Source organism: Periplaneta americana, chromosome 9 (assembly GCF_040183065.1).
Source record: "Periplaneta americana isolate PAMFEO1 chromosome 9, P.americana_PAMFEO1_priV1, whole genome shotgun sequence".
Lineage (NCBI taxonomy): Eukaryota > Metazoa > Arthropoda > Insecta > Blattodea > Blattidae > Periplaneta > Periplaneta americana.
The window spans coordinates 176,561,678-176,575,008 of record NC_091125.1 but is presented as its reverse complement, the minus strand read 5'-3'; the positions used below and the strand labels follow the sequence as shown (position 1 = coordinate 176,575,008).

The following is a 13,331-nucleotide window of genomic DNA, read 5'->3' as shown; positions in this document are numbered from 1 at the left end:
CCGCCTAGAACATTCCTCCGCCATCTCGTGGCGCGACAGCAGTATTACTGGCGCTGTTGGTTATCCGAATTGTGCCAACGCGTCGAATAGTGATAGACTGTGCACAGTATTGAGGTGTAAATTGATTTCGTCTTTGTTGCATTATGATTGTCGAGTATTTCATGTGAGAATAGTTTTAAATGTTAATGTGATGGTGCTATAAGTGTTGTGTTGGAGATTTTAGTGTGCGGCTTGAATTCTCTTTCATTGAAGGTACAGTATATTAATATATTTGACGTTAATGTAAAATGTATCTATTACATTTACACAATTTCATTGTATTGTAGGCCCAAACGTATTTTCCAAGTTGCATGGTTGTAAAATTAAAATTATTGTGACTCACATATGTTTGCTTCTGAAATGTTCTAAATTTTTTGTTTGTATTGTGCCGAACTGTCATATATTCACTAATACCGCCTTTTTGCTAATAAGATTAATTTAATTTGGTTGCTTTTGTCACCACGCCCATTTCAGTTGGAAATGAAGAGCAACAGCGCTGTAGCATAATGTAGGGTAAGATTTAATCATATTGAAATTAGATTGGCATCATGTATTTATTTATATATTGCAAAGCAGGACCGAATGTAGGTAAGATTTTCGCCGCTCCAGATCATGCATAAAACGACGCCCACTCTATTTGCAGTAGGCCTGCTGTATGGTTCAAACTTTCTTTTTTTTTTTGGAATAGATGCATTATAGGTACCGCCAGTTACTTATCTCTTAAAAAAAAAGGTGAACGGAAGTAGTAGTACTATTATTTGTATTTTATTTTTGGTCCAGGGGAAATACTCTTCTTTTACCAATATTAGTAATACGCTTATGTTCCATGAACAAAAAAATAAGTAAATAAAATGTATTTCCAGATAATATGAATCGATAATATCAAATAAGCTGGCGGTACCTATAATCCCAGATCACATATAACGTAATCAGGGATATAGTGAATCTAAGCTTTTTTTTTTTAATTTGTTGTATGAAAATATTGGTAATTCGGTAGAAAACGTTGGTCAATATGGCGGACATCATCGAGGATCAGTGACAGGTTAGGTTTGGTTTGTTCAACTTTTTGTATGCCTAAAAGAAAAACGTATATGCAAGGCATACCAACTAGATAGGGCCTACCTTTACATACAAAACCTGAACTGAACTGATCGTCGATGTCCAAATACTACAGTGATAAGGAAGGAGAACATCCTGAACAATAAATGTGCGATATGTTTTTGTGTAAGATGAAATTGTATTTTGCGTCGTATTTTCTGTGATTAGAATGAGGTTTATCTCTTATGCAACACCAAGAGTAGTCAGTCATCATGGAGACGTTTCAATCTGTTTTATGTTAAAAAAAATGTTATGTTTTATTTAACGACGCTCGCAACTGCAGAGGTTATATCAGCGTCGCCGGATGTGCCGGAATTTTGTCCCGCAGGAGTTCTTTTACATGCCAGTAAATCTACTGACATGAGCCTGTCGCATTTAAGTACACTTAAATGCCATCGACCTGGCCTGGGATCGAACCCGCAACCTTGGGCATAGAAGGCCAGCGCTATACCAACTCGCCAACCAGGTCGACTCTCTGTTTTATGTCCTGATGGAATCTTTAACCCTGCCTTTTATTTAGTACGCCTAAATTTTTCTGGAAAAATTCAAGATGAGAATGCAGAAAATATAATTCAAGCTCATATTACATCCGAGTGCCTAACTTTTGGAGCATGGTTTTCACAATATGCTCATATTGGCCATCTTTAACATAACCTAGAAACTTGATCACATCCTTGAATGAGTCCCAAGCCTGAAGCTATACGTCAGTCGTGATATTTCTGAAATCGGTAACAAGAGGATAGCAAAACTTGTGAGAGTCAATTTGTGGGCGATTTATAACATTTTTTGTCCCTGGCACCCAAGTGTTTTCGTTTCGGCCAATTTATAACTTCCCAGTGTCTTCCTATGGCTCTAGAGTTCCATTCACACAAGAATCATGGACATTTGATGTAGGTACTCTCCTTGTTGTCCCAATAAAATATCGCACACCTTCAGTTCACAGCACACGGACAAAATAACAGTTGTTATAATGACCTTGTTGCTTTTGAAAAATCATAGGAACACCAAAGGGCATAATCGAACAAACCCTGTTGTGTTACTGTCTTAGATTTTCTGTAGAAGTTTTACACATGATAAGTTATGTGGAGCAAAATTTTTGTCCTGATCTATTAATTTCATTATTTTAGGAGAGATAGCAGATTCTTGGTCAATGAAACAATATTGCTTCTCTGCTGCTTTATCACATAACATTTACATAGGCCTATGTAACGAAAGTTGTTCGGATTGTTCACATAGTCCCTTCTAGATTTATACCACTCGAATTTTCCATTTTTCCCATATATAAATTGAGAACATAATGCACATTCAAAACAGAGCCACTAGCACTAGATTTGAACTGTACAGAGGATGGGAGACAGAGATTCCTGCTGTTGCAGTGACATTATTGCTTAAGATAAGGGAACCTGAGGACAGGAACAGATATGAGATAGAGTTGCGGGAAGACAACCTGAAAACAGAGATAGATAGATGTCATGATCTGATGTGTTTAATATACGATACTACAAGTCTGATGTGCAGCAATTCTAATACTGTAGTGGGAACCTTCATTGTTGTGTTCAATATGGAACTGTGCATAATCTTTAAGTGACAGGCAAAATCTAGTATTATTTTCGAAATCAGGACATTCGACTTGACCTTTATGACATAAAATGTGTTGTGCCGCAAAACCGTCACAGGCCGGTGTAATTGGAGTTGTACGGTATGAGTGAATGTATAAAATGTTGCATTGGCTATTTCCAACTTCAAAAATTGAAAAAGTAACATGTTCTCCAAAAAAAATTTGAAAAAAACTCTAATGCACGTATTTCAAGATCTTCTTTCCTTTAAAAATAGTGGTCACATACATTATCGAGTTTAGCCTAAATGCCAATTTTTGGGTCCTAAAGTTTCATGGGCCAGGAGACTGACATTGGACAGATACTGATAAGGTAATGGCATCTGCTGCACCAGAGAGGATTAAAATATATATTTGTACTTACCAATGGTATGGAAATCCAATTGTAAAGACACAGAAGGCTCACAAAATGTCATTTGCTGTACCAAAGAAATTAAAAAAAATAGTATATTCTTACTCATTAATGGTATGGAAACCAAATGACAAAGGACACTGAACAGTCTAATGATTTGGCAGCAGGGTCATGACTAGGCAGTCGGAGTACAGAATGAATACAGTTCTTTATCTTTTCCCTCCGGATTATTGTGTGCCACTCCTATGTGAAGAGCTGTCTGCCTCTGGACCCACCAGAGTGGAATGACTGTGTGCATACTTAGAGGAAATGTTTACTAAAATTTGGGTTTTTTTTTTCTGTCAGAGTTTTTTGGCTTCTCTTTTCTTCTTCAACCTCTCCAATGTTTGATGTTCTGTTTTTTTCTTTTTTGGAGCCATTTTTTAGAAAAAGTTTAAAATTCCGAAAAATCCAAAACTGACTGGTAAGCTTATGTCATTAGTATTACGTAGGCCTACTAATAGATAGCTGAATTGTACTTCAGTAAATAAAATACCTAATTACACTATAAGATGAAAGCCAGGAGGTTTACATTTTGCACTATTTTATTTTATTGCTAGGCCATGAATACAATTTTTAAGTTATGTAAGTGGTTTAGAAATACCAGTCTACTATATGATAATTTCAGGGTATATTTAAGAATTTTAAGTATATATTAGAAGTGATGGCTACCAGTATATTGACACAATAGAAGTGAGACATTATTGGTTTTTTCTATTTGTAAGCTCTAAAAATAATGTAAGAAGATGAATCTCACTTTCTTGTTTGATGTTTCCCTCCAATTGAACATCTGCTTCAGTGTTAAAAACCTAAGAAGAAAAAAGTACCTACCTAGGCAGCAAAAATATCCCTATATTATTTTTCCAGGAGGCTGACATTTAAATCTCTGGACAAACTTTACAAATATACTAGAAATGTGTAAATGGTGTAAAATATTTTATATAGCCTACATCCTACATTACACTTTTAAGTATACATAGTGGACCAGATCATTATGAAAAGAAAATTATGGTGGTGTCAGGAGCCTGAACTGTGTGAAATATGTTGTTGTTGTTTTCTAATGCCAGGCATTTGACAATAAAGTCATTTGACCTCTTGCACTCCAATATTTTTCAAAGATATTGTCATGGTTAGCCACTGACGCACAGATTTCTGTGTGAAATATTTAAACAGTAATTTGAGGTGAGAAATAAACCTACTACCATAAAAGACGTGCAATTTTTTTCGACTTTCCTTTAAAGTTATGTATGTATGTATTTATTTACACTGCAAGTGGGCAAGCACCTGGTGGCAGTGGTATACACAATATAAACAATACAAAATAAAATGATAAACAATACACAATAAAATTTACAATACACAATACACTAAGAATACACAATACAATTTAACACAATAATTACAATTAATAATAAAACATAAATAAAATACCTAATTTTACAATACAACTTACATATGTATAGGCCCTACATAAGTTTCAATAGTCTTTCACTTTACTCTCATCTCACTCACTGTAGTGGCACTATGACGCATTTCACCGACACTTCAGAACACATTTCACTGACACTATATAACACATTTCACTGACACTATAGAACACATTTCATTGACGCTATAAATTATCACTGATCGGAACTATTCACTGCACTGTAAAACTATAACTTCACTGACTCATCTCGCTTCACTGATACAACAGTTCAAATAAGTCAAATAATTACACCCTTATGCATACTTATAAACAGAACTACATTTAAGCTAAACAGTTCTAGTCTAAGGCCCTCTTACACTCTATTTTTTAAATAATTTACAATTCAAACCAAGTAACTCATCAGGCTAAATAAATACATGTCACTTTAAAAAATTAAGTTAGTTTTTGCAGAAGCGGTATTGGACTCCACATTAACATTTGAGAGATTCACCCATACATTTTATTTGTTGTCGAGTCTTTGTCTTTTGTATTCATTACAAATTTCCTGTATTGTGATATTGAGTTTTTTTTATTAAGAAGTATTTGTTTATTAATGACGTTTCTCGTAAACATTTGAGTCCATTAAAGTTTCTAGAGCCGATTTTGAGTCTTTGAGAATGTGAATCTTGTTTATGAATGTATGGTATTGCTGCATCTGTTAGTAGAACTTTGGCTTTGAAGTTTGAAGTCAAACTTGCTGGATCATAACATGGAAGGCAGTAGCTGGGGTCATGAAAGATACAGCTCTAAAGCATATATCAATATAACATCTTTGTTATTATTACTTGTCGAAAGTAAGCAAGCATAATTATTTTTGGCGAGTTTATATGAATGTTTAATTTTAGTCTAGTATGATCCATGTGAAGTGTTCCATTTTATAATGGATGAGTATAAGAAATGTGCGTAAGGGATGCGTTTTCCTTTCAGATGCAGTTCATGCTGCTCTTCAGCCGACAGGGCAAACTGCGCCTGCAGAAGTGGTACATTGCGCACCCTGACAAGCTGAAGAAGAAGATCACCAGGGAGCTTATCACCACAATCTTGGCACGAAAGCCAAAGATGAGCAGCTTTCTGGAGTGGAAAGACCTTAAAGTAGTTTATAAAAGGTGGGTCTGCGATCCAAATGCTAAGTTGAGGAAGTTCATTTATGATTTGAAACTGTTTGTTTCATTCACTGAGGTTGGTGCAGGTTCAGCAGACATGTGTACACAATCTGTTTCAGTGGTAGAGATTGTTAGTCATCTTTATGCTGACCTCTATTAACCAAAATTTGACCAAATTTCTTTCCATTTGCAGCCATAATGTCATAATAAATAATGATAAAGTCATGGCATACATTCATGAACCTGATGTTAATTACTAAAATAATCATAAAAGAGAAAGGAGCAATTATGTATATTTTGTCTCTCTCTCTTTAAAACAAAACACAAAAGAACATAAAAAGCACTGGGTTGTGTTCGGAGGACCTCATGAATACCAGGCCGGAACACTACCATTACGCTATAAAGTAACACACAGAATACTTTAATTATAACTGTAGATATCAGGCATTGTGGTTCAACAACATGTAACATCGCCTGTCTCCGAATTGTAGCGAAAATACTCAAAGGGAGCGGCCACTTTTTCTTCTGACAACTGTACATGAAGGGATTTTACAATCTGTCATTGTCATCGCTCTTGTTAATCTTGCCACTCTCCATAATGACCTCGAGGAAGAATAGTCTCATTCCGTGCTGGCTTTGGTGCTGTGAATTTCGACTTACGTAACAGATTACCAGTATTACTGAATCTTTGCTCAACCTTGAATATAATAAACAATTGAGAGCAGCCAACTGTACTCGCATGCTGTGAAACTGAATAACGAGATCTGGACTAGAAAACATTGGAAGATAAGGAATGTACGTAATGTGTGGTTGTTGCAGGTACGCCAGCTTGTACTTCTGCTGCGCCATCGAACAGAAGGACAATGAGCTGCTGACCCTGGAGATCATACACCGCTACGTGGAGCTGCTGGACAAGTACTTTGGCAGTGTAAGAACTTCCACCATTGCTCCACTTCACCATTATCATCTGAATAACCTTGTAGTTTAAAAGAACCTACACTTGCTGTATCGAGCTACCTTTATTATGGCTTCCTCTTTTTCCATCGAATGTAGGAAAACAATTTCGTTATTTATTTTGCTACTGTTACTCAGAATTTTGGATTGGTCAGCATTTCAGTGAAGCCAATTTCTCCAGTGGAGCCAGTTTGCTTTTTTTTATTTTTTTCGGAAGAAATTTCCACAATTAGCATTTTAGTACAGTTCCAGCAACTATGAGACAAAGGCAGTGCTGGATAATTGATTTTGATGGTTTATTGGGGAATAATTTTATAGGTTATTTAAAATACTTGTGCAGAAGTGCCATCATTTTGTAACTGCTGTTTCTAAACCTACCTAGAACATGAATTGGTCCACACCTATGGAGTAATGATTAGCACTCTGACTGCAAAATCAGGTGGTCCAGGTTCGAATCCCAGCAGGGCAAGTTACCTGGTTGAGGTTTTTCCCGGGGTTTTCCCTGGACCCAATACGAGCAAATGCTGGGTAACTTTCGGTGCTGGACCCCGGTCTCATTTCACTGGCATTATCACCTTCATCTCATTCAGATGCTAAATAACCTGAGATATTGATACAGCATCGTAAAATAACCTAATAATAATATTAATAACATAAACTGGCTATCTTGGAAGCTTTAGGGACCAAGTTGCCACAGGCAAGAAAGTAAACTACATTTTACTCACATAATAGCTATTTGTGCACTCAAAAGCAACACACATCATCAACATTTGGGATAACGTTACACTCAGTATGTATATAGCATGTAACAGTATCTGTATACAATATGCAAGTCTATGGTTTTACTTCTCATAGGAGATTTGTTTTTTCATTTTAAGTGCTAAAAATCATATGTTTTAATTATTGATGGGACCAGAGACCATGCAACATCTCGACTTTCATTATAAAGGGACCCTAGGGTCTAGGCATTACAGATAATGAGGGATTTTCATCGACCAAATTTACTTTTATTTGTGTACCTAGATTTATTACTTGTATGTTAATGGAGGTCATGGTTGGATCCAACCAATCAGAAGCAGTATGTTGTTATGCACACATTGATACTACTGTCATCAGAAATGTAGATCGCTATTTCACTTGGAACATGCTTACTGACTGTTCTCGCACTTTCATTTTTCCCTTTTGCAATTACTCGTTATTTGAACATAATGCTGCTGCTCCGTGGCAGGTGTGCGAGCTGGACATAATCTTCAATTTCGAGAAGGCCTACTTCATCCTCGACGAGCTGTTGCTGGGGGGAGAGATCCAGGAGACGAGCAAGAAGAATGTGTTGAAGGCAATTGCGGCACAGGACTTGCTACAAGAGGTTAGTTACGGAGATGCTAGCATTGAACTGTAGGGTGTAGCTGCCATGTGCATGCATCACAGTGACTTTGTGTTACTTTGTGTAGTCCATCCTTTTGCCATTGTGAGGTTGTGATGATCAGTTTTGTTCCTGTTTTATTTCTCATTAAAATATTTATTTCATGAAATATCTTATTCATTGAGTGAGTGTGGATGCGGTGCAGGGTGAGGCATCAGATGTGACACAACAGCGAAAATATGCATCACCCTTCTTTTTTTATTTTGTGTATGTAACACGCTGCAAACCCTGAACTGACACTTTTCTTCCTGACTTCAAAATTACGGGTCTTCAATTTTTCCTGAACCTATCTCTCAGTCCAGTTTCCCCAAATGCATGCCATAACAGTACTTTGAGAAAGAAGATATTAAGCTGTACCTTACAGATGCCTATGTTGCGAGTAGATGGTGAAGATAGTTACTAGTCCAGTGTCTGATATGTTGGCTTACTGAAATTGTAGAAAACCGTAAAGTTATTTTTAATATTCTGGCAACATTGCGACATTTTCGTACACCATTACGATGATGTGTACATCACGAAGCTAAGCTGCACGTAAATTATAGCTTATATAAAATATGAAATAAGAGGGAGTTGTTGGTGACTGGAAATGCTATCATAATGTTAAAATCACGGCCTTATCATAACAGCAGTTTTCACCAAGTATTGCTGCTCTTTGCACCATTGCTCCATCTTTTCTGAATGGCTTCACATTGCTTATGTACTGAAGCCCACTTCACTGGATGAAGTGGCTGGAAGGGACTCTGCATTGTAAGAACGAAGTTGAGTTCTAAATAGTAGAAACTCTTCCAAAGGATAAATTATTGGAACGTCCTCTCAGTGACCAATCCATTATACTTGAACCCGAAAGTCTGCTGTGTCAAAATTCAAATTTCTCACTCGACCATTGTGTGAAGAGGATAGCGACTGATTTGCGAGGCTCATTACTCGATGGCTTTGTTGCCAAATTACTGATATAAGACTTCAATTTCTGTAGCTTGATGTGACCAAGAAATAGAACGAAATCCCTTCAAGTCACTGAAGTAGCTCAGGTGGTAAGTGTGTTTGCTGCGTTCAGGAGTGGGTTTGATTCCAGCTTGAGCTGATTATCTGATTAGATTTTTTCCGAGGCTTTCCCCAACTGTAAGACGAATGTCAGGTAGTTTATGTCAAATTCTAGAACTCATCTTGCCAAATGCCACCTCGCTATCACCAGTTCCATCGACACTAACTAACCTAGTAGTTGATACAGCATTGTTAAATAACCAACTGAAAAGATGGCAGAGGATTCATGGAATTCCTATAATTATGTGGTTGGTGATATTATATGAGGGTGGACTCAAAAGTAACTGGAACTCAACTGTTGCACACGCATGCTTTGTAATTACGAGTTGTGCTGTTAGGTGGTGTTAGTTTGGGGTCTCCTGCGACTGTTAGTGAGCTGGCGTCAGTCTGAGTGAAGTGGTTTGTTTGCGTTCCTGTTTCAACTGTTTGGCGATTAGTGAGTTGGCCGACCGCAAGGAACAAAGAGTGTGTGTGAAATTTTGTTTTCTGTTAGGGAAAACTGCAGCCGAGACCACTAATGATGATACTTTGGGGAAATCACAGGTCTACGAGTGGTTTTCCTGTTTCAAATCTGGCAACATGTCAACTGAAGACATGCCACGCCCTGGGCGTCCTTCGACAGGAAGAAATGACGAAAACATTGCCAATGTGAAAACTATGTTGATTTGTTTTTTTGATGTGAATGGCATTGTTCTCAAAGAGTTTGTTCTGCCAGGACAAACAGTGAACCAACATTTCTATTTGGATGTTACGAAGATTACGAGAGAGTGTGCGACGAAAACGGTCCTAAATGTGGAGAAATGGGAACTGATTGTTTCACCACGACAATGCTCCAGCCCACACAGCTCTGACAGTTTTTGACAAACAGCAGCATGGTGCTTGTGCCTCAGCCACCCTACTCACTCGATCTGGCTCCATCAGTCTTTTTGTTTTGTTTCCACGGATGAAGAAATGTCTGAAAGGAAAGGTATTCAGTGATGTGGATGACGTCAAAGAAAACACGCTAACAGCTTTGAACAGTATCCTGTCTCAAGATTTCCAGCACTGTTTTCAGCAGTGGCAAAGGCGTTGGGACAAGTGCATTATTGCACATGGACAATGCTTTGAAGGATGCTAAAGTACTGTGAATGTAGAGTTCAATAAAAATGCAAAAAAAAAAAAAAAGCATTCCGGTTATTTTTGGATCCCTCCTTGTATAGGTTTGGATATTTGAGATTATGATGTATATTGAATAATTCTTGAAAGATGTAATCTTAAAAAAACTTTGCTTAATTAGTTTAAAGTAATCGTAGCTCATTACTTGATAAGAGTCATATTAGCATAATGAACATTGTAACCTGTGCAAAAAAAGAAATGCAACATTCGCTGCTCAAGCGACTAGTAATATCATCCAAGCTTCATGTGTTGGAGTTGTTGAGGAGCAAGATGCGTGTAGAGTTTCCCAGATAGGTGCCTGCGTGACTAGAGCTGGGATTGTTGTACAATATCATACGTGGGCCTAATATCAATGTTCTGCCCAAGGGCAAACACAGCATTCCCTAATCTTTACATTTAACATCAAATTAAAATTTTGTTGATATAATGTTGATTATAACATTATTGGCACTGACATTGATCAACGGGTAGGTGCTTTGCAGCATAATAAACAGTGAGGTATGTTTCCAAGTTCTCTGGGATCATTCATTGTTGTTTGTCTGATTCATAATCTTATACAGATGTCACTGGGGTACCTATATTTAGGGAAGGGATTTTTCCTGTAGAAATGTCCTCGAGTAGGTCAATATCATCATCTTTAAGAATCTGGAACATGTTGCAATATGTGGAGGGTCTAGAATTTCTTTGCAACACTGCTTGCAGTTTGTTGTATGCACTGGCATCAGTTTCTGCTTGTACATGACTTAACTTATTGACTGCATTTTCCATTATAGTCATAAGATTCTTGGGGAAGAAGTTCTGATGTTTCCAGACATAGGCTACAGATGCAGTGCACTCAGGGATGAATGAACCTATGACTGCTTCAATCCATGCAGGTGCTATTTGTAAGAGGACACTAGCTGTAGAGTTGTGACAAAGCACTTTTTATTGCGGTACTTGAGGTCTCATATACCAAATGAGTCATAGAACACCTTCAAAGCATTTATGCTGTGGCATCGGAACACAACACTGGCCCCTTCTCATCTTGAACTTGACACTGCCAGTAATTGAATGATTGGTCTAATCTGGCACTTTGTGGTGAATCAGACATTGTTTCTAGCTTTCCTGCAACAATATTTGCAAGTAAATTAACTCATGACATCAATTGTTTGATCAAAAACCATATGAAGGCATCTGCTTCTCATGGCAGACCATGAAACTTTACAATCACAGGACTTGGAGCTTGGAACATCAAATATTGAAGAATCCAGTTTGTTTTTGACGTACAGCACAGTTTATACATGTTCCATTCAAATTTCATGGAATAGACAGTTCTTTGTTGCATGCTTGACAGATCACTATTTTTCTGTCATTTGTGGAGATCTTGTCAATTGCAAGCCAGTGAAGACGTTGCTTGTGCCAAAGAGAACTGGTATTAGATGGTCTTCTTTGTTCACTTTAGCAGCTTATATGGAACTCGATTCAACACAGATCAGGAACAGGATTGGGTTTGGAGATGGAATTATGACATTATACAAAAGAGCAGCATTTCTTATTTGTTTGTAATCCATTCCCAGAAGACAGACTTCAGTTATGGATGGAAGTATGAACGCAATTCACTCTACAACTCTCGCAGATCCCATTCTAATGGCTTGACTATCTGAATTAAATTAGTGATCACTCATCCCTGATAAATCACTTCTTGTTATATAAGTAACAGTAACAGTGGGGTGTGATTTCAAGACATATGATTTTCGCCCTGTGACTACAGTTCCAAAATCACAGCTACAAGAAATCATCATCTCTACCCAATATGTGACTGAAAGTGATGTACGTATATATGTGACATGTTCAGAGTGCAGAAGATTAACTTGGACAACATAACTGGATCTAATTAATTTTCGCTGCATTGCAAAGGTTAACATTGGCAACTCTTTCATACTGAAGCTGTGCACTGCTATATGATTCACTTAATCATTTGCAATCATTCTTGGACGAATATAAATGCGATAACACAGCTCAGAGGCCAGAGTGTGTTTTGTCTTCTGTATACTTGCAGCGCTAATCACTATTGTTGATACAAGACAAGGCACCGATAAGCAAGTCAATTCGCAGACGAGTGATGAACATTAACATCCCTCATCTCTTGATAGAAAAATGGTATCCTTCGTGTTTCTTCAGAGATAAGTGGATGGCAGTGAAATTGAGTTCTAGATGACTTGGAAATCCAAAGACAGAAAACGGAGCCCTACAGTCACCAAGAATCATTTGAACACAAAAATTAAATTGTGACAAAATCACTATTATGTATCACAATGATGATTTTTCTGGACCTGTTGTAGTTTGGAGCTGTGATGGCAAAAGGCTGTCACACCCACCTCTATTTGGGAGTTAAAATTTCAAACAAATTTACATATAGGAGAAAGTGTTCAGTTTCATGCAATGTGCAAAAGACATCAAATCTTTAAAATGATAATTATAAATAATAACCTCCATTCATTGGTTTGAAAATATTACTGTCTTCCCAGTATTGAAATATCAAGGAACAAAATACAGATGAAGATGATGATGACCTGTCCATTGAGTCTAACTGTAATCACGTATTTAAAGAGTGAAAGCAGTGAAGCCATTAGAGTTTTACTTGTAAGTACTCTTCATACAGAGATGTCAAGAATTATGCATTCGCAAATTGTCACAGAGGAGTTTGACACGCCCGACACCCAGTTGATACGAGGTAGCCATTGTGCAAGGACGGGTTAAGCATGGATTTAAAGTGAAGAATCAGGTTTTTGCGTTCTTTTGAACAAATTAGTAACCAACACCCTGCAAATGTTACAGGAATAATTCTTTATCCAGAATACGTGGTTTTTAGTGGTACATAAAAATTTAAAGAAGGTGACGAGAGCCTTAATGGTGTGTGTGCATGCGTGTCTCCCTTGGCAGCACATAAACGTCAGGAAGAAATGTAAGATAACTTCTATCTTGTGTCAGCATGAGAACTCGTAATATTGGATCAACTCACTGTGGATGATCAAATTAGTTGTTTACTGTTACACTACTGTACT

General features: G+C 37.3%; 1 protein-coding gene across 3 annotated transcripts in view; it reads left to right on the top strand.

Annotated features, from left to right (window-relative positions):
- Positions 1 to 10: 10 nt before the first annotated feature.
- The window catches only part of AP-1sigma (AP-1 complex subunit sigma-2), a 43,277-nt gene continuing 29,956 nt past the window's right edge, over positions 11 to 13,331 (top strand). Inside the window, exons 1-4 of one of the 3 annotated variants that reach the window (XM_069836473.1) lie at positions 11 to 252; positions 5,539 to 5,717; positions 6,534 to 6,642; positions 7,897 to 8,034. In XM_069836473.1, the coding sequence (XP_069692574.1) occupies positions 5,539 to 5,717; positions 6,534 to 6,642; positions 7,897 to 8,034 (426 nt within the window). In that variant the 5' untranslated portion in view covers positions 11 to 252. Of the gene's footprint in view, positions 253 to 533; positions 553 to 5,538; positions 5,718 to 6,533; positions 6,643 to 7,896; positions 8,035 to 13,331 lie in introns of those variants that run through there. The other 2 variants (XM_069836472.1, XM_069836474.1) reach the window with 2 other exon arrangements.